General features: G+C 59.9%; 2 protein-coding genes across 20 annotated transcripts in view; both read right to left on the minus strand.

Moving 5' to 3' along the window:
- Positions 1 to 7,034: 7,034 nt before the first annotated feature.
- Positions 7,035 to 15,490, minus strand: NSMF (NMDA receptor synaptonuclear signaling and neuronal migration factor). 6 transcript variants are annotated; one of them, XM_057499302.1, is made up of 15 exons: positions 15,205 to 15,486; positions 14,785 to 14,846; positions 13,638 to 14,138; positions 12,466 to 12,541; positions 11,365 to 11,433; positions 10,461 to 10,513; positions 10,114 to 10,207; positions 9,506 to 9,626; positions 9,238 to 9,321; positions 9,120 to 9,153; positions 8,953 to 9,023; positions 8,744 to 8,823; positions 8,417 to 8,519; positions 8,109 to 8,184; positions 7,035 to 8,021 (listed from the first exon to the last, which is right to left on the minus strand). In XM_057499302.1, the coding sequence occupies exons 1-15, from the start codon at positions 15,273 to 15,275 to the stop codon at positions 7,924 to 7,926; spliced, it is 1,593 nt and encodes a 530-aa protein (XP_057355285.1). In that variant the 5' UTR covers positions 15,276 to 15,486; the 3' UTR covers positions 7,035 to 7,923. The 6 variants fall into 6 exon arrangements, with proteins under 6 accessions (XP_057355285.1, XP_057355284.1, XP_036756719.1 ...); XM_057499301.1 differs by having other exon boundaries at positions 10,449 to 10,513; XM_036900824.2 differs by lacking the exon at positions 10,114 to 10,207 and having other exon boundaries at positions 9,506 to 9,630; positions 15,205 to 15,490.
- Positions 15,491 to 16,182: 692 nt separating this feature from the next.
- The window catches only part of PNPLA7 (patatin like phospholipase domain containing 7), a 64,630-nt gene continuing 58,412 nt past the window's right edge, over positions 16,183 to 22,400 (minus strand). For 6 of the 14 annotated variants that reach the window (XM_057499276.1, XM_036900699.2, XM_036900698.2 and 3 more), the window contains 9 exons: positions 20,427 to 20,543; positions 20,197 to 20,266; positions 19,667 to 19,783; positions 19,039 to 19,187; positions 18,620 to 18,772; positions 17,572 to 17,682; positions 17,034 to 17,118; positions 16,720 to 16,823; positions 16,183 to 16,566 (listed from right to left, as the gene is read on the minus strand). In XM_057499276.1, the coding sequence (XP_057355259.1) occupies positions 16,468 to 16,566; positions 16,720 to 16,823; positions 17,034 to 17,118; positions 17,572 to 17,682; positions 18,620 to 18,772; positions 19,039 to 19,187; positions 19,667 to 19,783; positions 20,197 to 20,266; positions 20,427 to 20,543 (1,005 nt within the window). In that variant the 3' untranslated portion in view covers positions 16,183 to 16,467. Of the gene's footprint in view, positions 16,567 to 16,719; positions 16,824 to 17,033; positions 17,119 to 17,569; positions 17,683 to 17,895; positions 18,493 to 18,619; positions 18,773 to 19,038; positions 19,188 to 19,666; positions 19,784 to 20,196; positions 20,267 to 20,426; positions 20,544 to 22,400 lie in introns of those variants that run through there. The other 8 variants (XM_057499277.1, XR_008996717.1, XR_005027806.2 and 5 more) reach the window with 8 other exon arrangements.

Here is a 22,400-nt window from a genome sequence, read left to right on the forward strand (position 1 = left end):
GAGGTAAGTAGGGTGTTAAATGCCCGGTTATATTGCTGTTTATTTCTTCCTTTAGGTCAATATTTGTTTTACATATTTTTGGGTGCATAAATATTTACAAACATTATATCCTCGTTAGATTATCCTTTTTACCAGCATGTGACACCCTTCTTTATCTCTTATTACAGTCTTTGTTTCTTGTACATATTTTGTTAGGTTTATGCTTGTTTCATCTTTGTGATTGTAAATTTTATTGTTTCTTTATTCAATTTCCAGTTAGTCACTATTAGTCAATAGAAATACTGTTGGTTTTTGTGTGTTGACCTTGTATCCCCACCACCTTGCTGGTAAGCTCACTTATTAGTTCTGGTTCATGTACAGATTTCCTGGAATCTTTGACATAGACGATCATGTGTCTGTAAATCGGTATGCTTCATTTCCTCCTCCCCAGTCCACATGCTTTTTCTTTCTCTTGCCTTATTGTGCTGGCTAAGATCCCAGCTGTATGTTGAGTAGGAGTGGGGACAGTGGACATCTTTGCCTTGTTCCCAACCTGGGAGAAGCATTCAGTCACTCACCACTAAACATGGTGTCACTTTCTTTACATATTACTGGATTTTTTTTTTGCTAAGACAGTTGGGCCTCTCATTATTTGTGGATTTTGTATTTCCAATTTCACCTGCTATAAAATTTTTTTTGTGATCCCCAAATCAATAACTGCTGTGCTTTTGTGGTTATTTGTGGACATGTGCAGAGCAGCAAAAAGCTTGAGTCACTGAATGTTTCTCAGCTGAAGATGCTCCGCCTTCCTGTTCCAGCACATACTGTAAAAAGGTGTCTTTTTTTACGATCTGTTTAGTGCTACATTTTTCTTCTCATGTTTGTGCCTTGTCTTGGTGATTTCCATTTGAAATGGCCCCCAGGTGTCGCTCCCCACTGACATGCTGCCCAGTGTGCTAAGTACAAGAAAGCCGTGACGTGTCTCAGGGGAGGTACATGCATTAGAAGAGCCCATGCACACGTGTTTCAGTGCCATTAGCCCTGATTCGGTGTTAATGAATCAACAATATATGTGAAATAAGGTGTCTTTAAACAGAAGCAGATACAAATCAATTGACAAACATCCTGATGACCAGAGGCTTTCAGGAACCTAATCCTGTTATTTCCCCTAGAAGCAGTGATTCAGTGTTTGCAGCAACTTTGTAGAACATAACTACCTCAAATAATGAAAATGACTGTATTTCTTGAGGAATTTTGCAGCTATGTTCATGAGGGTTTGTGGTTTTCTTTTTAGTGCTGGTCTCAGTCTTGGGGTAATGTAAGGCGAGTGGGAAATAACCCTTCCTCTTCTATTTCTGTAAAGGGTCTGTAGAATTTGTATTTCTTCTTTAAAGTTTATGTATAATTTGGCAGTGAAACCATCTGAGACTTTTTTCCCAGAAAATATTTAATGACAGATCCAGTATCTTTAGCAGTAACAGTAAGGAACTGGTCCATTTTGCCCAAGTGAGTTCGTGTGAACAGAGTTTTTCACGATTTCTTTTGCTGTCCTTTTGTGATGTCTGCAGTGACTGTCCCTTCTCATTTCTAATATTGGTAATTTGTGTCTGCACTTTTTTTTCTTTACCACTGTTGCCAGAGGTTTATCAATCTTATTGATCACTCCAAAGAACCAGTGTTTTGTTTCACTTTTTTTTTTATTTTCAAATTCTCTGAATTTCTGCTCTTATATTTTCTTTCTTCTGCTTGAATTGGGTTTATATTGCTCTTCCTTTACTGATTTCTTAAGGTGGAAGCCTAGATTATTGATTTGAGACCTTTATTCTTTTCTAATGTAAGCATTTGTGCTATAAATTTCCCTCTAAGCATTGCTTTAGCTGCATCTTTCAATTTTTTTATGCTGTATTTTAATTTCATTCAGTTAAAAATATCTCAAATTTCCCTTTAAACTTCCTGTGATCCATGGATTAGCTAGGATTGTGCTACTTAATTGACAATTGATTGGAGAGTTTCCTGATATCTTGCTGTTATTGATTTATAGTCTAATTCCATTATAGTCAGAGAACATACTTTGTATGTTTTTAATTATTTTTAATTGGCTAAGGTTTTTTTTTTTTTGAATCAGGACATTTTTATCTTGCTGAATGTTCCATGTGCACCTAAGAAGAATGCATTCTGCTGCCATTGGGGAGGATACCCTACGAATGTAATTATGTCCAGCTGGTTGAGGGAATTGTTCAGCTATTTCATATCTTTGCAGATTTTCTATTAGTTTTATCTGTTACTGAGTCTCTAACTGTAATTGTGGGTTTGTACATTTCTATTTTCAGTTCAGTCAGTGTTGCTTCAAAATAATTTTTCCCCCATTCTTCAAATATTTTGGAGCTGTGTTGTTAGGTGCATACTTTAGAATTATGCTTCTTGGTGAATTTGCCCTTTTGTCAACGACCCTCTCTATCCCCAGTAATCTTTGCTCTAAAGTTTACTTCGTGTGAGATTAACAGAGCCACTCCTGTCTTCTGACTGGTGTTTGCATGGCATGTCATCTTCCTCCTTCCTTTTACTTTCAGTCTATTTATATAATTATATTTGAAATGAGTTTCTTGTAAATGGGTTGAGATATTGTGATTTGTAGTAAGAAATATGTATCTGGTCTTCATTGTTTCTGGCACACAGCACCTAAAACCCTTGGGATTTCCTGAGAGGTAAAAGCAATCCGTTTACATCTGGTGTAATTATTGAAGGTTTGAATTTAGGTGTAGCATTTTATTATTTTGTTTTGTTTTTTGTGCCCTCTGTTTTTGTTCCTCCTTTTGGGTTATTTGAACATTTTTTTAGCATTCCATTTTAACTTATTTTGATTTTGACTATTTTGTGTAATATTTTTAGTGGTTTTTCTAGGTAATTCAAAACACATCACTTTTCACAGTGTGTTTAGAATCAGTATTCACTTCAGTTGGAATGTAGAAACTTCACACTATGTCCATCTCTTTACCCAGCACTGCAGGCCACAGTTGCCTCATACATCTTATCGGCTGGCAACCCCACCAAACAATGTCATACTTTTGCTTTTATCATCTAACATACTTTAAAGAACTCAGGAGGAGAATCGTCCATGATATTCACCGTTTCTGTGGCTCTTCCTTCCTCCTGGTGTCATTTCCCTTCTGTCTGAAGAAGCTCCTTTAATAGTCCTTGTAGAGCAGGTGTGCTGGCTACAAACTCTCTGAATTTTTCTTCATCTGAGACTGTCTCTACTTCACCTTCATCCTGAAGGATATTTTTGCTGCACATAGGATTCTGCTGTGACAAGTCTTTTCTTTCAGCACTTGAAGACTGTTGTGTCAGTTTCTCTGGCCTGCATGGTTTCTGCTGAGAAATTCCGCTGAGAAAGACTGAATCGTGTCCACCAACATCTCCTGAACTTGTGTGGTGAAGTCCTGACCCCCAGGACCTAAGGATGTGATTACATTTGGAGACGGGGTCTCTAAAGAGGCATTTAAGGTAAAATGAGGTCCTTAGGGGGCCCTGATCCAGTCTGCCTGGTGTCCTTAGGAGCAGAGGGCATCAGGACTCAGGCACACAGAGGGGCGGCCACATGAGGATGCAGGGAGAGGACAGCATCTACGTGGCCAGGGGGCAGCCACAGGAGGAGCCAGCCCTGTGGCAACTGGATCGTGGGCCTCCGGCCCAGGGGAGGCCTCGTCCGTGGAGCCTGTCGCTGCCCCAGCAAACACACCATCATCTGGATCCTGGCTCCTTTACAGACAAGGTGTTGTTTCTCTCTCGTTGCTTTCAGGATTTTTGTCTTCAGTTTTTAGCAGTTTCATTATTATGTGTCTGGGTGTGCATTTCTTTGGGTTTATCCTGCTGGGCATCTGCACCATTTCTTAATCTGTGAGTGTATCTCTTGCTAAATTTGGGATGTTTTTAGGTCTTTTTCTTCAAATACTTTTTCAGCACTGAACTTTTCCCTCTGCTTCTAGAGCTCCAAAGATATGGCTGTTAGACTTTCTGTTGTCCCACAGGTCCCTGAGGGTCTGTTAATGATTTTCTGACCCTTTTCATTGTTCAAGTTGGATAATGTGGACCAACCTTCCAGTTCACTGACTCTTTCCTCTGTCATCTCAGGTCGGTCCCACGAGCTTGTTCATTCTGGTTGTGTTCTTCAGTTCTGAACTGTCTGTGTGGTTCTTCTACAGTTTGTTTCTTTGCTGGTTCATTCTCTGTTTCTGTATCTGGTTCAAGTGTTCGTGCTGGCCCACGCAAGCATTTTTACAATGGCTCTTTCAATCTTTGTCAGATAATTTCAAAACCTGTGCCTTCTCATCCTCGGTACCTGCCGGTCAAGATTTTCATGGTTTTGGGGTGCTGAGTGGTTCTGGTCTGTAAGTGTGAACGCCATCCTGTGAGGCTGGGGTTCCACCTCTGTCCTGCAGAGGATGGGGTTCTGCCTGCATCCTTTTGCAGCTCTAATTCCAGGTCACCCTCTTTTCTTTCTCCACATTGTCCGTGAGGCTGTGGTGTGCCCCCAGAAGTGGGCCTGGAAATGGGCTGGTCCTCTACTCAGAGTGTGGGTCTGGGTCTGGTTCATGTGCAAGACCAAGGGCTCATAAACCATTTTGTGGGTGATTTTCTAGTACTTTGCAGATCCCGGGCTCCCAGCCCCCTGTAGCGTCCTCCTTCCAGGTCCTCAAGCCAGGCTCCTCCTGCAGTAGGTCCAGTGCATCCAGCATATCCAGCCTGCATGATTGCCTCCCACAGAGGGACTCCAGGCCTGTCCAGGTGACACTGTATGGGGTGGGACCAGTGGGCGTGCCTCCCATGGTAGTTTTTATGATCTCCCTAATGATCCTTGTCTGCAGAGACCCTTCCCTGGGAATTGCACATGGGAATCTTTCCCCAGGGCACACAGACTTAGTAAAAGGAGCTGTTGGTACGTGTCCCTTCTGGAAGTGGTAGCAAACAGTGGCACCATGAGATAAACCCTAAGGGGGATGGAGAGCTGGGAGTCTCTGGACGAGTCAGATAGGCCCCACTTGTCGAGTGTTTGGTTTGGCTGCTGGGTGAAGCGGTGATTCCTGGTGCTGGAGGTGGAGGCCGGTTTGGAGGCCTGTCCTGGGGCTGGTGGAGGACACTGACCAGGGAGGTGCAGCAGGCTGGGACTGCCTCCACCTGCACTGCTCCGAGCAGGTGAGGGGTCTGCATGTAGGCCTTGCCTTCTGGGTGATTTTGAAGGTGTAAGAGTCACATGGGTGAGCAGGACACCATTAATGTCAGCTTGATCTAACCCCTTTAAATAGATGGTATTTGGGGCTCTTGCAGGCCCAGCCATAACTTCCCTCTTAATAAGGCTTTTGAATAATCTGCTCCTTCCAGGCTGGCTGTCTACATGATCTGGCCTTGCCCAATTAATGGCACAAACAGTGGGACAGTGGACATCTTCACAGATGCCGGTGGGAGGGAGGTGCTGGCTAGACAGGCATGGCAGTTTATTGACTATATTTTAAGAGCTATTTCCAGATTACTTTTCAGAAAGGCTATAACAATTCACATAACCTTTTCCCCACCTATTCACCAGGGCACTAATACCCTTTAAAAATTTTGCCAAACCAACAGGTAAGTGGTAACCCCTCATTCCTTTTGTGGCTTTTAGCCGATTCCTAATAAGGAATGCACTCCATCCATTATTAGCCGTCTGAGTCCCACCCCTGTGGGCTGTCTCATCACATCTTTGCTCATTTTTCCCTATTGGCCTTTGTTTTTTTCTCATTGATACATAAAATTATTTATATGTTCAGGACCTCAGTCCTCCCTCTCGCTGCATCAACAGGAGTGACCTGGGTTGCCTGGCTGCACCCACCCAGCCCCCCTCTGTGCCTGCCATCATCTTCCTGCTCCTGGTGCCTCTGGGTTTGGCGCTGTCTCTCCTGTCACACTCCCCAGTGGCTGCCAGCACGAGGAACGGAACCTCGTGAAGGAGGCATGCCCCGCCGTGGACCCCAACCTTCCCCTGGAAGCCATCCCCAAGGACTTTGTGGATGGACACATGCTGGAGCAGCCCAGGCCTGTGACTGAGGGGTCCCCATTAGAGGCCGGGTGAGGGAGGGAGAGGGCATGGGACGGAGCTTCGGGCTGCTCAGGATTCCAGGTGACATGGAAAAATGCCCTCGAGGCACTGGGGTGAGGGTAGGCAGGTCATGCTGGAGAGAGCTACGCTTGTCTGGAATTCTGGCAGCACCAGACAGAGCCCAGGTCGGAGCGGTGGGGCTAAGGGTCCAGGGACTCCCACATCATCTGCCTTTCGGCAGGTGCCTTAGTAAGTGAACGTTTGGTATTTGACCTAAGTCTCTGGAAGTCCATCTACTCAAGCTGGCAGCATAACCTCTACCTGCCCACCCCAGCCCAACCTGGGAGGCCTGGAAGTACCTGGAGGCTGCAGGGCTGTGAGCCCCCAGCTGGCAGGCAGCCTCTGGCTCCCAGTCTCGGGGCCTCAAGGCCCCCGGCTCCATCCTCCGTGCCTCCTGTTCCACCAGCCCCTCAGGGCCTTTGGTATGCCCAGCTGGCATCTGCTGTTCTGTCCCTGGGCCACTGAACAGGAGCCACCAGGGTAGCTTGGCCCTACAGGGACGGTGGCACATCTGAGGCTTTCAAGGGTAGCCAGCTGGTCCCGGGGTCATCCCCTAGCTGCCGGCCGCAGCCACACTGTGACCACATGCAGAGAATGGCCTGAGGGGGTCGGAGACCCTCTGCTTGGTGCCCAGGGGTGGGGCCAGAGGCAGCAGGGGGTAGGATGGCTCTGCTCTCACCTCCTGACCCTGCTCAGCCCTTTCCAGAACCATATCCCCCTGCCCCTTGCAGCCACCTCAAGGACCTACTCTTTCCCGTACCCACTTCCAGACTTTCCATGGAGTGTGCCCCCAGTGGGGTAGGTACAGCAGCCCGGCCCCTTCAGCCAGACTGGCATGTGCAGGTGGCGGCCAGAGCAGCCACCCCAGACCAGCAGGTCTAGAGAGGCCGCGGGCGGTGCCGAGAGAGCAGACCCACGCAGCCGCCGCAGGGAGGGTTGGGTTTAATAGTCACTCTAAGGGGTATCGTACACCATCTGGAGCCCGGCACGCGCCCACACCCCTCCTTCAGCCGAGGGCACTGCCAGGCGTGCTCAGCCCCAGGCTCTGTAAAGGGGGGCCCGCCCCCAAGCCCCAGCTATATACAAGAGGGCCGTCGCCCCAGCCCACCAGCGGCTCGGCTCTCGGGCCTGCGACGCAGGGTCAGCCCCCACGGCCGCGTGTGGCAGGACTCCCGCCCGCCGGGACCCAGCCCCGGCCCGCCCCCACCACGCTCCCAGGCCTCCGCACCCGGAACAGCTCCAGACCGCGGCCAGCAAAAGCTGAACTGGCAGCGGCCGCCGCGCGCGGGCAGGGCCCGGCCCCACACGGCGCCCCCTGGGAGGGAGGGCCTACCCTCCCTTGCTGCCGGGCACCCCCGCGGCGGAGCGGCTGAGGTCAAAGCAGGGGTGGCGGGGGAGCAAGCGCGGACCATCAGGACTCGGCCAGGGCTGGAGCCAGCCGAGCGCCGCCGGCCCCCAGACGGGCCACCCTGGTGCTGGTGATCAAAGACGGCAGGGCACAGGGGCTGGGGCAGAAAGGGTCCTGGAGAGACGTGGGCGGGGCTGCCTACGCCGCGACAAGTGACGTAGCGCTGACCTATTGACTAGTAATGCTGCTTCCCTAACTGTTTCACGGCGTGTAGAAAATTGCACTTATTTCTAGGGACCTGCGGAGAGGAGCTGCCCAGGGCTGCTGAGCATCCGCGTGGCTGCGGCGGGCAAGGCTCCTTACGGCCCGGGGTGCAGTGGGGACCGGACCCCGGCAGGGAACCTGAGCGGCGTCTGCGCGTGCCCCAAGAGGCCGTGAGGCCCGGGAGCCGCGGCCCCGGCGGCCCTCAGAGGACATCCTCCAGGTCCAGCAGCTTCGAGTGCTGGCGGCTCTTCCACAGGCGGTACAGCCGGAAGTCAAAGTAGGTCTCGATCATCTGCTTCCCTGGGGCGGGAGAGGGGCGGGGACTCAGCCCCCAGGCCCCGCCCCGGGACCAGCCCACCTCCAGGACCGCCCCCCCGGCGGACTCACCTTGGGCGGACAGCTCCAGGGGGGACTCGAAGATGACCCTGTGAGGGGTCATGAGCGTCCTGAGGTTCTGGAACAGCTGAAAGGAGGGGGCGGGGCCACAGGCTCAGGGCGGGAGAGGGAGAGGTGGGGCCAATACGGGGGTGAGGTGGGCAGGAGCGCCCCCACAACTGGCTGGGATCACGCAAGGGGATTTCCCTTGAGGGATTAAAGGAACAGGAAAAGGTTGCGAAAAAACGGGGCTCTATCAACTCTTTTCATGTTTCTGGGGTCTCCAGAAGCCTGGGGGATCCTGGGGGCGGTCCCCGTACCTTCTCCCCGTTGGGGTTCCCCAGAATGTAGCAGCCCATGATGTGGATGACGTTCGGCTCTGGGTTCACTTTGCTCATCAAGCGGCTCAACCGCTTCCAGAAGCTGAGGGATTAGTGGGGACGAACCGGTCACAGGTGTCACAGGTGGCCCCCAGCCCAGGGCCCCCAGGTGTGAGGAGGGGCGGCCCGACCCCCGTTGAAGAGCAGCGGGCCATGGCCCAGGGTCCAGCTCCAGGGACAGGAGCAGCCCGGGAAGGGGCTGTGGGGCTGGGGCGCGCCCGCAGAGGCCACCTTCCCCAACGCCCTCGGGCGGCCCCACCCGCTCACTGGATCATGTCCTCTTCCTTCTCCACTTTGGCAAAGGTGGCCACCTTGTTCTTAAGCAGGTACAGGTGTCCAGGGCCGCCCTGCAAGAGGCCATGGTCAGCCAGTGCCACCGCACACGCGGGGCACCCTCCGCAGCTCCCCCGTCTTCTGCGGGCAGGCGCAGAGGCATCTTCGGCCCCCACTCCCGGGCAGCAGGGTCTGAGCCCCACCTGGCAGAAGATGAGCATCTTCCAGATCCTGGCCCCTTTGCGGTAGACGTTCAGCTTCTTCTCTATCTCCTCTGGGGAGGGAGCGGTGTGAGCACGGTTCCCCAGGGGTTGCCCACACGCATCCCCCAGCCCAGGACCAGAACACAGTGGGGTCAGAGGGCACGTACCCAGGATGTCCTCGAAGGTCGCGTGCTCGTGGTCCTGGGACAGACAGACCACACCCCCATCAGAGCCGCTCTCAGGCAGCACCCCCCAGCATCGGGGACAGGGGACAGGGGCACTCACGTAGAGAATGGGGATGATGGAGGGGTCGTCCCTGCGGATGATGGTGGGGATATACTCGGCTTTGGGCACCTTGGAGGAGATGAGCTGGAGACAGCACAGGGTGCCACTCAGGGCCAGCTGCTTCGGAGCCGAGGGGCCACCCCGCTGGTCCCCGCCTGGCAGCCAGCTGGAGCCACGTCCCCCCCTGCAGAGCCATTCTGCTCCCGGAGGAGGAAGGCCACCCGTCCCACAGCCTGGCTGGAGAGGCCCTGGGGCAGCCGCGCCTCACCATGACCTTGGGCGGCAGGAAGCCCTCCGAGTCACAGGCCACAGCCTCCAGGTCCTTCTCAGTCTCCCAGTCCAAGTCCTCGAAGGCCTCGCCCAGGGTGCAGTGTGAGCTCTGCAGGTCACTACCTGTGGGTAGGATGGGTTACCAGGACTGTGGGCAATCAGAGGCACTTCCTACTCCAGCTATGGCCCCAGAAGTGGGTGGTGGGCAAAGCTGGCAAGCCACATCCTGGACGGCCCTCCAAAGCCAGAGAGAAGCCCTAGGTGAGCGAGAGTCCAGCCAAGGCCACCCAGTAAGACTGACCGCTGCCACCGGCCAGAAGCGGCCCATCTGGGGAGGCCCGTGGGCGTGGTACAAGGCCACTGGGAGCTGGGCTGCAAGTGCCCGGTACCGTGGACCAAGGGGCTGGCAAAACAGGCCTTGCCCCTTAGTTAACCTGCCCACGAGGTCGGAGGTGCAGGGCGCCCCCATCTCACAGATGGGTAAACTGAGGCTTAGAGCGCGGAAGCGCATTAGCCTCGCTGCCGGGCGGGGGCCCGCTCTACGGGGCGCCGGGGCCTGGGGGCCTGGGATCCTACGCCGGAGGTGGGCCGGCCTGCGCCGGGCACCTACTGTCTCGGGAGTCGTGGGAGGTGTCGGCTTTCATGGGGGTGGGGTCGCTCCAGGACCGGCTGAAGCTCCGCTCGCGCCGCTCGGCGAACGCTGCAGTGAGAGCAAACCCGCGTCATGGGGGGCGGGGCAGTCTGAGGACGCCAGGGGCGGAGCTAGGTCCGGGGCGGGGTCAAAGCGCCGGGGCGCGGGGCTGAACGCCGGGGCCGCGAGGGGCCGGGCCGGGGGTGGGTGTCTCTGGGGCCTGGAGGCCCGGCACCGCGGGTCTGAGCAGCGGCGGCACGCGAAGCCCCGGCCGTTCGACGCAGCTCCCCCCGCCCGCGCGGGGCCTTACTCGGGGCCTTACTCTGGGCCTTCACCCGCCGGCTGCCGACCATGCGCAGGTGTTTGCGGAAGTTCCTGGGGAGGAAGTACCGGAGCTGGTGAGGGCTGCGAGGGGGTGGGAGGGTGCCCCCCGCGCTCCGCGCCCACCACTGATTGCCCGCCACGCCCAAGGCTCTGCCCTGCCCCCTTTCCCAGAGGGATGCCCTCCTGCAGCCCCTAGGCTCTCCCGCGTGCCCACCACCCACCCAGGGGCAAACCCCACCCAGTCCCTCTGCCGCTGAGACCCCGATAGCGCTCCCCTTTGCTGCCAGGACAAAGGCACAATGATCAAGACTTCTCTTGCTGTCCCGTCCACCCCATCCCAGGACCACTCTCGTGGTGACTCCTGCACTCAGGCACCCCACCTCCTCTGCCCACCCTTCCATCCCCTCCTTGGGCTCAGTCACACCCTGAGCCCTGCCAGCCTCCCTTCCCAGGTGGTCAAGGAAGCTGCACCCCAGGAAGGTCTGGATCCTAGAGATGCCCTCTCCCCAACTCAATGTCTCTTGGGCCACCTCAGAGGCAGGTCTCTGCCCCTAATCTTTGTGCCCTGCCAAGGCCCCAAATGGACAGACAAGCTTCCCAGACACATCTCTGAGGGGGCTTGGGGCGGCTAAGCCTTGTAGTGACCCCACAGCTCTGGGTTTCAAGGGCCAAAGAGAAATGGGTGAGCTCGCCAGCTGCAGTTCAACTGCCAATGTGCCCACAAAGCAAGGCCTGGGGGACCCAAGCACAGGACCTCTCCTGCCTGCCGCGTCCCCAGAGCAGGGCCAGGCCAGTGGTCGCCACCGCCCTTCCCCCATTGGGTCTGCTGGGCTGGGTGGGCCCAGGCCAGACCAGCACAGACAAGAGACGGACCCTGGTGGCGAGTGGCTGGCAGGCCCTACCTCTGGATTACAGACGCGGAATCATTCTCCCGTTTCCGGCGCTTCCTCTCCGCGTAGCCCCTGAACACCCTGGGAAACCACCGCGAGTCAGCACTGCCCTTGGCCACAGGCAGGAGGGACAGAGACACGGGGACAGAGGCTCGAGCACAGGGCCAGGTGGGGCAGACAGGCCCCCCAGCCAGCCAGAGGGGTCCTGGCCTGCCTCACCCTGCCCTCGGCCTGGCTCTCGGCAGGCCCTGCTTCGGCACTGGTGCACGCTGGGACATAGCGCCCCCTCACAGACAGGCCCAGGTCCCTGGCCTGCCCACACTTATCTGGGGTGGGAGGGTCCCCCAGGGACAACCACTGTGCCCTTAGGCTAGAGGTCCCACTGGGTACTTACGAGATGCTGGAGTTGCGGCGGGAAGGGGCAGCGAGAAAGAGAAGACACAGTAAGCCTGGACCCTCGGGCCCCCAAGCTCCCTCTGTTCCTCAGAGGATTCCCTCATGGGTACTCCATGTGCCAGCTGAGCACTGGCTATGTTTTGGGCCAGCCCATAAAAGGGCATGGGTGCTGAGGTCACTGTGACCCAGTGAGGCTGGCCCCCACCAGCCCTAGATTGGCTCAGGGCTCCCAGGGTGGCACGTGGGGAGGGAGCTGCTTCAGTGTGCAGGATGCTGCAGCAAAGAGCACCTCCCAGGAAGAAACCCCAAGGCAAAAAACCCAGAAGCATGTCAAAGGTAAAGAATAAACCCTGCAGGGGGCTGCAGTCGTGACTGCTTGCTGTAGCTGCTATCTGGGTCACTCATGCGGGAGGAGGAGCTAGGTGATGGGCTGGGCTGGAGAGTGGCCCAGCAGAACCACCCCCGCTGGCCACCCACCTCCTGCACCAGGTCCCCAGAGGGCCAGGGGCAGGGCTGTGTGGGAGGGAGGGCAGGGCAGTGTGGGAGGAAGAGCAGCTAGCCCTGCCCCTCTTCAGACACCACTTCTGGCAGATCCAGCAGAACACACGGCCATGGGCCCAGAGAACAGGAGAGGGTCCCAAAGTACTTCCTTAGCTCCAGGAAGGCGCCCCCTGGCCCAGTCCCGCGTGATGGGCACGTGTCAGGCACACAACTCACGCTTGCATAGTGGTGGTTGCTGTCTGGAAGCTGAAGAGGTTCTCCTTGGGGAACCAGGTACGGACAGGGATGTCATCTGGAAGAGGCAAGCAAGCAGTGACCAGGGGGGCTGGGGTTCCAGAAACCTGTGTCCCCACCTGTCGAAGAAGGTATGCTTCTGGCTCAGCCAGCAGAGGAGAGGCGCCAGGGTCCCCCAGGCCTCCCCAGCGGGGAGGAAGCAGGCATAGGGCTGCAGCAGCCCAGGGCTTCCCAACACTCTGCTTGGCTCTCCCTTCGGTTGCCTGTGGTTGAGAGGTGCCCCTGTCTCCAGGGGGCCGGGAGAAGGGATTCACTTTGTCTCCCTTTGGGCAGGAGGCGCAGGGACAACAGCTACAGCCTCTCCTGCAGCCCAGACACTCTGGTGTCTGCTTGACCAGACCTCCCCTCCCCTGGACCATTACAGGAGGGCAAGGTGGAGGCCCTCAGCGAGCACAGACTGCCTTGCTGAGGGCTGCCCCTTCCCAGGACCCCTACAGCTCCTAGACAGGCCGAGCAAAGGTCTCACCCTGCGCCCTGTCCCAACCCCTCGCCTGTGTCCAGAGGAGTGTGAGGTTGTGGAGGTGAACTGCCCACACCCTAGGCCTGTGCCTAGATGCCCAGGCGGGTTGCTGACTTGGAGGCCCAGAAGGTGTCCCAGGAAGGTGTGGCAGCTCAGCCACTTAGAGCTTTGCTCTCCAGGAGAGCACCTCAGAGCCAGGAGGCATGGGCTGCCAGAGGGTCGCAGAAAGGCCTCTAAGACACAGCTCAGCATTCCTGGCAAGAGGCCCCCTGGTTGCCCAGGTCCTGGAAAGCTATGTTCTGCCCAAGGTGAATGGGTGCCCTCCTGGCAGGCCCCGCGGGAGTGACTATTCCCCAGGACTTCCTAACTGGATGGCAGCCCGATCTTCCAGTTAAGCCATGTTTTCCACCAGCTCAACCCTCAAGATCCTCCCTGGCCCCCTCCTCCAGGAAGCACTTCCTGACTAACCTGGTGCTGGCAGGGTCAAAGCCAACCATGAGGCCTGACATGGGGATGTGCTGGCAGGACCCCACCTGCCCCATGATCTGGGAGCTCTCACAGTGGTTATGTGCTGGCAACCCCCAGCACCAGCACCCTGCCTGAGCCTGCCAGTGCCAGCGATAAGCCCCCTCACCAGACACACGGTCCATGCTGTACATCCTCTCCAGCTTCTTGCGGCGGCTAGGGGCCTCAGGCAGCGGCGGCTGGTCAAGCCCAAAGGCCCGAGGGGAGGGGCTGGGGGCCAGTTGGGCGCATCCAGGACATTCCTTGGAGCCCTGGCGGCTGCCCGCCCAGCTCTGGCAGGGCCTGCTGATGTCCTCACGGCTGCTGCCTGGACTGGCACGCAGGGGCTGGCTGTGGTGGTGGGGGTGCCTCTCCCGTTGCCGCCTCCCCTTCACCACGGCCAGCTCAATGGCCTCGGCCTCTGGGCCGGGCAGCAGGGCTGGCTCCCCAGAGATGGTGTACACTCGGGGCTGGGGGCCCTCGCCAGCCGGCTTCCCACAGACCGCATCCTCTGAGAGGCTGCCCTCATAGCGGCCATTGGACACAAGGGAGAGGCGGCGCTTGTTCTGTGGGGCTGGCTGCATCTCAGGGGACCCGTCGTGGCCAGAGTAGGCGTCAGCCAGCAGGTGGTCTGGGGGAGAGGCACGAGGTGAGTGTGCAGCCTGCCAGCCCTGCCCTCCCAGTGCTCTGAGGGCAGGGAACACCCAGTGGGTGCCTGGCAGAACGTGGGAGGCTGCAGCTGCCCCCCACCCCACTGACCACATGCCAATCCTTGATGTCTTCAGAAAAGGCATTTCCCAGCTCTTCCTAGAGGGCCCCTCCTGTCTGGGCCCCAAGCCCCTTGCATGTGCTGCGGTGACAGGCTGTGCTACCTTTGGGTGACAGGCAGGGAGTGGGGGTGGGGGGCAGGAACAAGCAGGCCACCGCCCAGCCTGCCACCGCACCAGTGCATGGAGCCAACTTCTCCCCTCCCCCCAACCAGCTGGCCCCCAGAGACAGTAGTGCCAGCCCTGGGGGGTGCCAGGAGGCCTGTTGCCATGCCAACAGCCCAGGCTGGGTGGGTGCCATGGTGATGAGTGACTCGGAGCTCCTCCTGGGGCTCTGGGCCAGGGAGGGCAGGGGACGCGAGGAAGCCAGCCCAGCAGGGCAGTGCCGCCCCCTCACACCCCCGTCCCCACCGTCCACGGGCTGGGCCTCGCCTGGGGCAGGGGACAGCATCCCTTAGGTCGGGGGGCGGCTGACTGCCCCCATCCTGGCCCTGCCTCACGCGACCCTACCTGCACCGTTCCGGTTCTCAGGGTGACTCTGGGACAGGTACTCGCCAAACGCTCGGGCTGCTCTGAAGGGGGATAGCGGGGTGTGCCGTCAGTGCACACAGGCCCACCCCGGCGTCTACCAGAATAAGAGCCTGGGGCACCCGCCCCCTCCAAGGCCCTGGGCACCAGAAAGGGGGGGGGCCGGGGGGTCACCCACGGCAGGTACTCCCATCCTACCCTGGAAAGCCCAGGGCTGGCAGGTCGCGTTGCCGGGGACCCTTGGGTTCCGGTGCGCCTCGGCTGGACCTGCAGGCCCGGCCCCGGTCTGCATTCCATCCAGCCCCGGTCACTTGGTAGGGGGAGCCTGTGGCCAGCAACTCGCTCACCGCTGCCCCGGGCCGGGGGCGGGCGCGGGCCCCACGGCGGGCCCGCCGCACTCACCGCACTTTGGCCGCCACCGAGGACATGGCCTCGCTCCTCAGCGCCCTCCTCCGGGAGGCGGCGGCGCCCATGGTCGAGGCGGCGGCGCATCCCCCGGCCTCAGAGCGGGCCCCACGCCCGCCGCCTCCGCCGGGGGTGCCGTGCCGCTCCGGGGCTCGGGCTGGGGTTCGGGACCGGACACGGGACTCGCATGGCCGCGTCGGGCCCTCTCCGCGCGTCCCGCCGCACAGGGAGAGCGCCGGGGGCGAAGGCTCCGCCCCGCGCCGACAGGGCCGGGGGCGGGGCTGGGATGGAGCCCCGCCCACCGGCTGCAGGGACGGGGCGGCCTCCGCCCGTAGGTCGCCACGACCAGGGGCGGAATCCCACCCATCGCCACGCCCGGACCGGCGGGCTCCTCCCAGCGCGTCACCCCTGGGCGGGGCTGCGGCGGAGGCTCCGCCCCGCGGCGTCCGCGCCGGCCGGGAGCCGCACCACCCGGCCGTCCGCCTCGACGCTGCCTAGCAGCGTGGAAACAGGCCGGCGACCGCCCGACTGCCAGGTCCTGGGCCCTCAGGTCAGGGGTCGCAGACCCGCCTCACCTGCTCTGAGCGGCGCAGGGATGGTGGTTCTCAAAGTCACAGGGCGTCAACTTGTCCTTTTACACAAAAGGCCTCGCCCGGCGTGTTGACTGACCAGCGGACGCCACCATCTTAGGAGAGCGTCCTATGTACGCACAAGGCCTGAGGCCGCTGGGGCTCATCGTCGGTCTGGGGGACCCCATCCCAGTCCCTGGGTGCCCTGCCTGACTGGCCTGGAGTTGTCGCCCCCACCCGGGGTCTCAAGCCCCAAGAGAGGGGCGCCTGGGGTTCTCAGGTCCCCGCGTGGTGACCTCGGAGGAGAGCAGGCGACATCACCCCCGCCCCCGCCTGGGGAGGGGCCCCTCCAGCGGGCCAGCGGCGGGGGCTGGGCTGCTCTGACACAGGGATCTGGGCACAGGGACACGGCCCACACACATTTCTTTTATTGACATGCTAAGCAGAAGCACGGGGGACTCTGACAGCTCTCAGGGGAATCGGGGGCTCGCACCGTCCCCCAGGGCTGCTGTGTGTGCAGAAGGGAGCAGGACCAAGGGTCTGGCTAGGAGCTGCCAGCACAGGGAAGCCCAAGACACCCCAGCACCAGCCTGGGCCCCAGCGGGGATAACACTTGGCACACGGGGCAGGGCCCTGGGCCCAGCCTGGTCTTCTGGCAGGTGGGGAGGGGTTTCAGGGTGTGTGGAGGCCTCTATCCATCTTGATCCGAGTGCTGGGGGGACGAGGAGTCCTGGGACCATTTTGGGGAAGCCAGACCAGGATGCTGATGCGGAAGTGAGGGCTCATCCTCCTGGAAGCAAACCGCACATGGTCAGGCATGGGCGAGCCGGAGGGCTGACCCTGGCCCAGGGTTCTCCAGGCTGCGGATGCAGAGCCACTGGCTCATGTGGGGCCCTGAGAGCCAGCCTGGCCAAGGGGCACAGGGCGGGTCTGGGCAGCTCACGGAGTCGGAGGCCACGTCCGCAGGGGCGCTCTGGAAATCAGCATACGTGTCCTTGGGGCTGTCGGGAACCTCCTCCTCGTACTCAGTCTGGTAGTCAGACTCGTCTGGGCAGAGGGGAGGGCTGTGTTGGTCCCCTTCTGGGGGCAGGGCCATGCCACGGTGGCACTGGTCCCTGCACACAGCCAACCAGGTGCAAGGGCTGCTAGAAGGAACGTGGCAGCCAAGGCGGCTTGTTGAACACGTCAAGGGTCAACAAGAGATGTTGACACCACCACCCACGGCTGCATGGGCACACATCTCGGAGGCTGACTCACCATCCACTGAGGCCACCTTCGCAGGCTCAATGCGTGACACAATCTCGGCAAGGTCTGTGAAGGAAGCACTGGGGCAGGTGTGGACCTACAGGGCCGAGGCAGAGGAGACATCAGATCAAGGTCACCGCTCCCATCCCCACCCCTGACCCCAAGACGCTGTGACCCTAGCCCACGGAGGCAGCCCACCCCTGGAGTGGAGTGTGGCGGGGCACGGAAGACAGGCAGAGTCCTGAGCAGACCCCTACTCAGAAGTCCATCCTCTCCCACCATGAGCACCACAAGGGCAGAGTCACAGTGGGGGAAATGAGAGGCCACGTCGGGGCACAGGCCAGGAGATAACCCCCAGGGCTGCTGCCCCTGCCCTTGTCTTCTGGCCCCAGGGGTGGGAGCGCCTGAGGCCTGAGCCATTGACAGGGTGCACGAAGGTGCTGCTGGCTGCAGGGAGCCCTGCACCTCTCCAGGGCAGGATGTGCAGCGGACCATCCATCGGGGGATGGCGGGGAGGCAGGGAGGTAGGGGTGTGCCCGTGGGCACTCACGTCGCAGGCCTTCATCTTGCTTGACCCCTGATGGTCCTGCAGCATCTTCTCCAGGATGCCACTCCGACGCCAGACATCAAACACCGTCCACCCATGCTGGTACCCCGCTTCCTGCACACACCAGTGGCCATGGGACCAGGTGCTGGCACCCCGCTTCCTGCACACACCAGGGGCTCCAGTGCTGGCACCCTGCTTCCTGCACACACCAGGGGCCACGGGACCCAGTACTGGCCCACCACTTCCTGCACACACCAGGGGCCACGGGACCAGGTGCTGGCACCCCGCTTCCTGCACACACCAGGGGTCACGGGACCAGGTGCTGGCACCCCGCTTCCTGCACACACCAGGGGCCCTGGACCTGGTGCTGGCACCCTGCTTCCTGCACACACCAGGGACCACGGGACCTGGTGCTGGCACCCCACTTCCTGCACACACTAGGGGCCACGGGACCCGGTGCTGGCACCCCGGTTCCTGCACACACCAGGGGCCCTGGACCTGATGCTGGCACCCCGCTTCCTGCACACACTGGGCGCCCTGGGACCGGGTGCTGGCACCCCACTTCCTGCACACACTGGGGGCCCAGGACCCGATGCTGGCACCGTGCTTTCTGCACACCCCAGGGGTTCTGGTGCTGGCACCCCGCTTCCTACATACACCAGGGACCACAGGACCGGGTGCTGGCACCCTGCTTCCTGTACACACTGGGGGCCCTGGGACCCAGTGCTGGCACCCTGCTTCCTGCACACACTGGAGGCCCTGGGACCGGGTGCTGGCACCCTGCTTCCTGCACACACTGGAGGCCCTGGGACCGGGTGCTGGCACCCTGCTTCCTGCACACACCAGGGACCACGGGACCGGGTGCTGGCACCCTGCTTCCTACACACACCAGGGGCCCTGGACCTGATGCTGGCACCCCGCTTCCTGCACACACTGGGCGCCCTGGGACTGGGTGCTGGGCTCTACTTCTTGTGCTCTCAGAAGTGGGGGAGGGGGGTTGAGGGAGGGGCAGCCGACACAGCCCGCTGGCCTGGAGCCGCAGTGTACTCACGCAGATCTCACTGAACTTGCCGAAGTCCAGCGTGCGGTAGCTGTCGATGGGGGGGCGCAGGTACTCACAGTACTCACTGCTCTTCACCATCTCCAGCTGCCGGACGCAGCACACGTAGGCCAGGCGCGCTTGGATCTCTGCCATGTTCAACACCTGTCACCATCACAGCTACCTGAGCAAGGCTCTGGCCCCCACCCGGCCCCAAGGGGAGACGCAGCTCTGCTTGGCCCCAGGGGAGGGCAGGTGCTGGCCAGGGGCCCGCAGTTGTGGAGCCGTTAGGCCTGTGCCTTTCCCCTGAGCTGGGCTCAGGCAGGGCCCTGAGCAGGATGGTGAGCGAGCGAAGCGGCGCAGCCCCCAGGACTCAGGGCCTCGGGGGCACTGTCCCCTGTCCGGCTGCCGGCATCCCACAGGGCCGCTACCTTCACTTTCGTGGCCAGGGGGTTCCAGCGCTTCCAGAGCAGCCACCACCCAGACAGCGCATCGCCATAGTTGGTGAGGTCCGTCTCGTCTCGACTGCCCACGTCGACGGCAATCACCACCTTTGCTCCCATCGACCTGGCCACATCCGCTAGAAAGGAGGCGGCCCTGGTCACCACTGGGACAGGTATGTAGAGCCCCAAGTGGGAGCAAAACTGGGGGGATGGAGGCAGAGCTGGAGGGACAGGGACAGAGCAGGGGAATGGGGCAGAGCATCTCCTTTCCACTGGCACACCTGGGCCTCTGGAGGGGCAGCTGGGAGCACAGAACTGTCCACCAGGTGACAGATGTGCCCACAGGAGGGCCCTCGCCAGCAGCCAAACGGACGCCCACCGCCTGTCAGTTCCCACTGTGACCATGGAGCCAGGAGGAGAGCAGTGGCTGGCGGCTGTACTTGGCGCACTGAGCACTGCCGAAGTGCAGGCCCGCCAGCCCTGGTCAGCGAGGGAGCATGTGCACATGTGTGTGCCCTGTGCTCACATGGCCCTGTCAGCCCCCCAGAAGTGTGTGCAGCGGCCCTCCTGGGAGCGGAACCAGCTGACAAGGCCGGGTCCCTCCCTGAGATGGTACCTGGCAGGTTGTTGATGTAGCCCCCATCCATCAGCAGGTGCCCATCTTTGGGGTCGCAGAGTGGGGGCATGTACCCTGACAGGGACATGCTGGCACGGACATACCTCCACAGGGAGCCTGGGAGGGAGAGGTCGAGGGCTTGGGAAGAGGCGGAGACCCTACCAGGGGACTGGCAGATGCCCTCCACTGCCCAGGAGGTCTGGCCCCACTGCAAGTCAGCCTGGCCTATGTGGCGTCCCGCAGCTGCATGACTGACCTCTGGTGGTGGAGTCCAGCTGGAGCTGCGGTGCCCTCTGACCACCCCCACCCAGGGGCTCAGTGGAGGTTGCACGAGGCCCAGGGAGGCCAGGCTTACTCTGGGGTCTCTGTGCATCCCGCCATGCCCTGCTCCACACTGGGGTGTACCACAGCCTCTGCCAGGCCCCCACCCACATTAAAGTGTCTGCACTCTTCCCCGCAAGGGCTCTTGGCTGCTGGCCTAGCACCAGCTATCAGGGGTCCCTGCCCCAGCAGGACTGCTGGCTGCTCACCGTCGGTGTGGACCCTCATGGCAGAGGCGGTGATGTCCGTGGTGATGGTGAAGTAGGGGATCCAGAGGTCCTGTGAGGGAGGCAGGCTCAGCAGGGCCACCCTCCCTGGTACCAGCCCCCCACCCTGCAGGCTGGGGAGTCTGGGGAGTGAGGAGGGTGCCATGTGTCCAGAACAGGCCAGGCTAAGGCCAGCCATGGGCAGCTCCCCAGGGCAGCCCCTGCTGGGGGACCTCAATTTGCCGGTCCCCGAAGACGCTGCTCATGCTGCTGTTGAAGCCAGCCCCTGAGAACATGGAGGTGATGGGGTAGGTCAGGTCCAGCACGGTCTTCACCACTGATGTCATGTCCTGAGTGGGCAGAGCACACATGAGGCCCTGCAGAGCAGGCTCCCTGCTGACACAGGGGGGGCCCCAGCTCGGAGCCCACCTCCAGAGCGCCTCCCAAGAACAGACAGGTTGTCTGGGAAGGACCTGGGTGGTCTGTGGGACTGAGCCTTCAGGGCCTGAAGGTCCTGTGAGGGTCCGGGGACCCCCACAGGGCTAGCCAGTCCAGCCCTTGCTGCGTGCTCAGTGGGAGAATGTGGCACCATGACCAGCCCAGGACCAGCACCAGGTAGGTGGGCAGCGAGGACAGCCCTGCCACAGCCCACTGAGGTCCCTAAGGCAACGAGACCCACTGAGGTGGGTCTGGGGACCGAGCAGCCGCACCACACTCCGTCTTGGTCGATGTCACACTGTGGCACATATGCCACCAGGGCCCCAGAGAGAGTGGCCCTGCAGAAGGCCCTCTGGCCAAAGCCCCCGTCTCTCTGGTGGGACTGGGTCTGTCCTTCCTCAGTGAGGACGGGGCCAGTTAGGCCCGCGAGGAGCAGGACATGTGACCAGGTGGGCAGCACTGGCCTCGCCCAAGAACACCCAGGTTTAAGGCTGCCTAACTCCTTACAGGTCAGGGATGGAGGGGAAGGGTCCTCCCTCTGCATGGAAAGACACTGGAATGGAAAGGTCTGGAGCAAGAGCTGTACACAGGGTGGGACCTCAGCTGCGAGGCAGGTGCCTGCCCCACGTGCTCATGCTAGGACTTGTGGGATGCAGGCCCTGCCTTGGGATAGGCAGAGGGAATGCAGGGACCCAGGACAGCATGGCACATGCCCAGAGTCCTCCCTCGTTAGCAAGGCCCTCACACCCAAGGAAGCCCCTGCCCTGTGGAAAGGCCTGCAGACCCAAGCCTGTGGCCCTACAGCCCTGCCATCCCCTCAGCATGGCAGAAGGCACAGGCTATGTGGACAGGTGGAGCCAGAGGGTGGTCTGGGAGGTTCCATCCTGCCCTGCCCTGCCCCACCCCTCAGAGGGCTGTGGGGCACCACGCCTGAGGCTCCCAGGCCCCTACGACTCCTGCGCCACTCCAGAGGCCTGCTGGCCTGTGACCAGGCCCTCACTGAGGCTGGAGCACACTGTCCTCTGTGGGCACTGTCCCCAGAGGCCATCCTTAGTGGCTGGAGCCATGTCAGCTCCTGGGCCCCCTCCCAGGAGCAGCCTGCTGAGGAATGGCTCATTTCAGAGCAAGAGGCATCTTTGGAACACCGTGTCCTCGGGATGTGTGGATGGGACAGACGGCCTGCTCTGATGGCTTCCACCAGAGGACCACCAATCTCCTTTTTCTTTTTAAGAGGAGAACACAAACATTTTTGATCCCATTGGTTCATTGGGCACCATTCTGTTCCCCTAGAACAAGCAGAGCCTCCAAAGGACAGAATGTAGCCTGTGCTGCAGGGGAGCCCCCCCACACCATGCCCACCCCCACAGTGTCTGCAGGCCCTCCCCGCCCCCCCAAATCCACCCCAGATCCTGCCCAGTCTATATGGATGGGCCTCTGCTCCTCAAAGGGTTAGTGGCATTAACTGCATTTTCCACTTTCCAAATCCCTAGTTCTGGCATTCGGGGTCTGGCACACCGGGGAGTCGGCCACCCCAGGGCTAGCGGTTCCTAGAGCCGGCGGAGGCCCTCCCAGCCACGGCTCTCGTGCGCACTGCTCCAGGGCCCAGGACCCAGCCGCCTCCCTGAACACGCTCTCATGGGCCTATGTCTCCCGCCTGAATCAATCCTGGGGCAGCCCCCATGCCCCGAGCCCACCGGAATTATTCAGAAGAGAACATCCCACACAGTGTGCCCTGCCCTGCCCTGCCTGCAGGGACCCCAATGTAGGCT

The sequence above is a fragment of the Manis pentadactyla genome, chromosome 3 (assembly GCF_030020395.1).
Source record: "Manis pentadactyla isolate mManPen7 chromosome 3, mManPen7.hap1, whole genome shotgun sequence".
NCBI classification, from domain to species: Eukaryota; Metazoa; Chordata; class Mammalia; order Pholidota; family Manidae; genus Manis; species Manis pentadactyla.

What these genes read in the sequence shown, in the direction of transcription:
- NSMF (XM_057499301.1), bottom strand. Translation starts at nt 15,275, where the DNA reads ATGGGCGCCGCCGCCTCCCGGAGGAGGGCGCTGAGGAGCGAGGCCATG. An exon ending in CAGCATGGACCGTGTGTCTG is followed by an intron (nt 12,542 to 13,637) that starts GTGAGGGGGCTT and finishes TGCCTCTTCCAG; the next exon opens with ATGACATCCCTGTCCGTACC. An exon ending in CCTGGAGCTGTCCGCCCAAG is followed by an intron (nt 8,022 to 8,108) that starts GTGAGTCCGCCG and finishes CTCCCGCCCCAG; the next exon opens with GGAAGCAGATGATCGAGACC.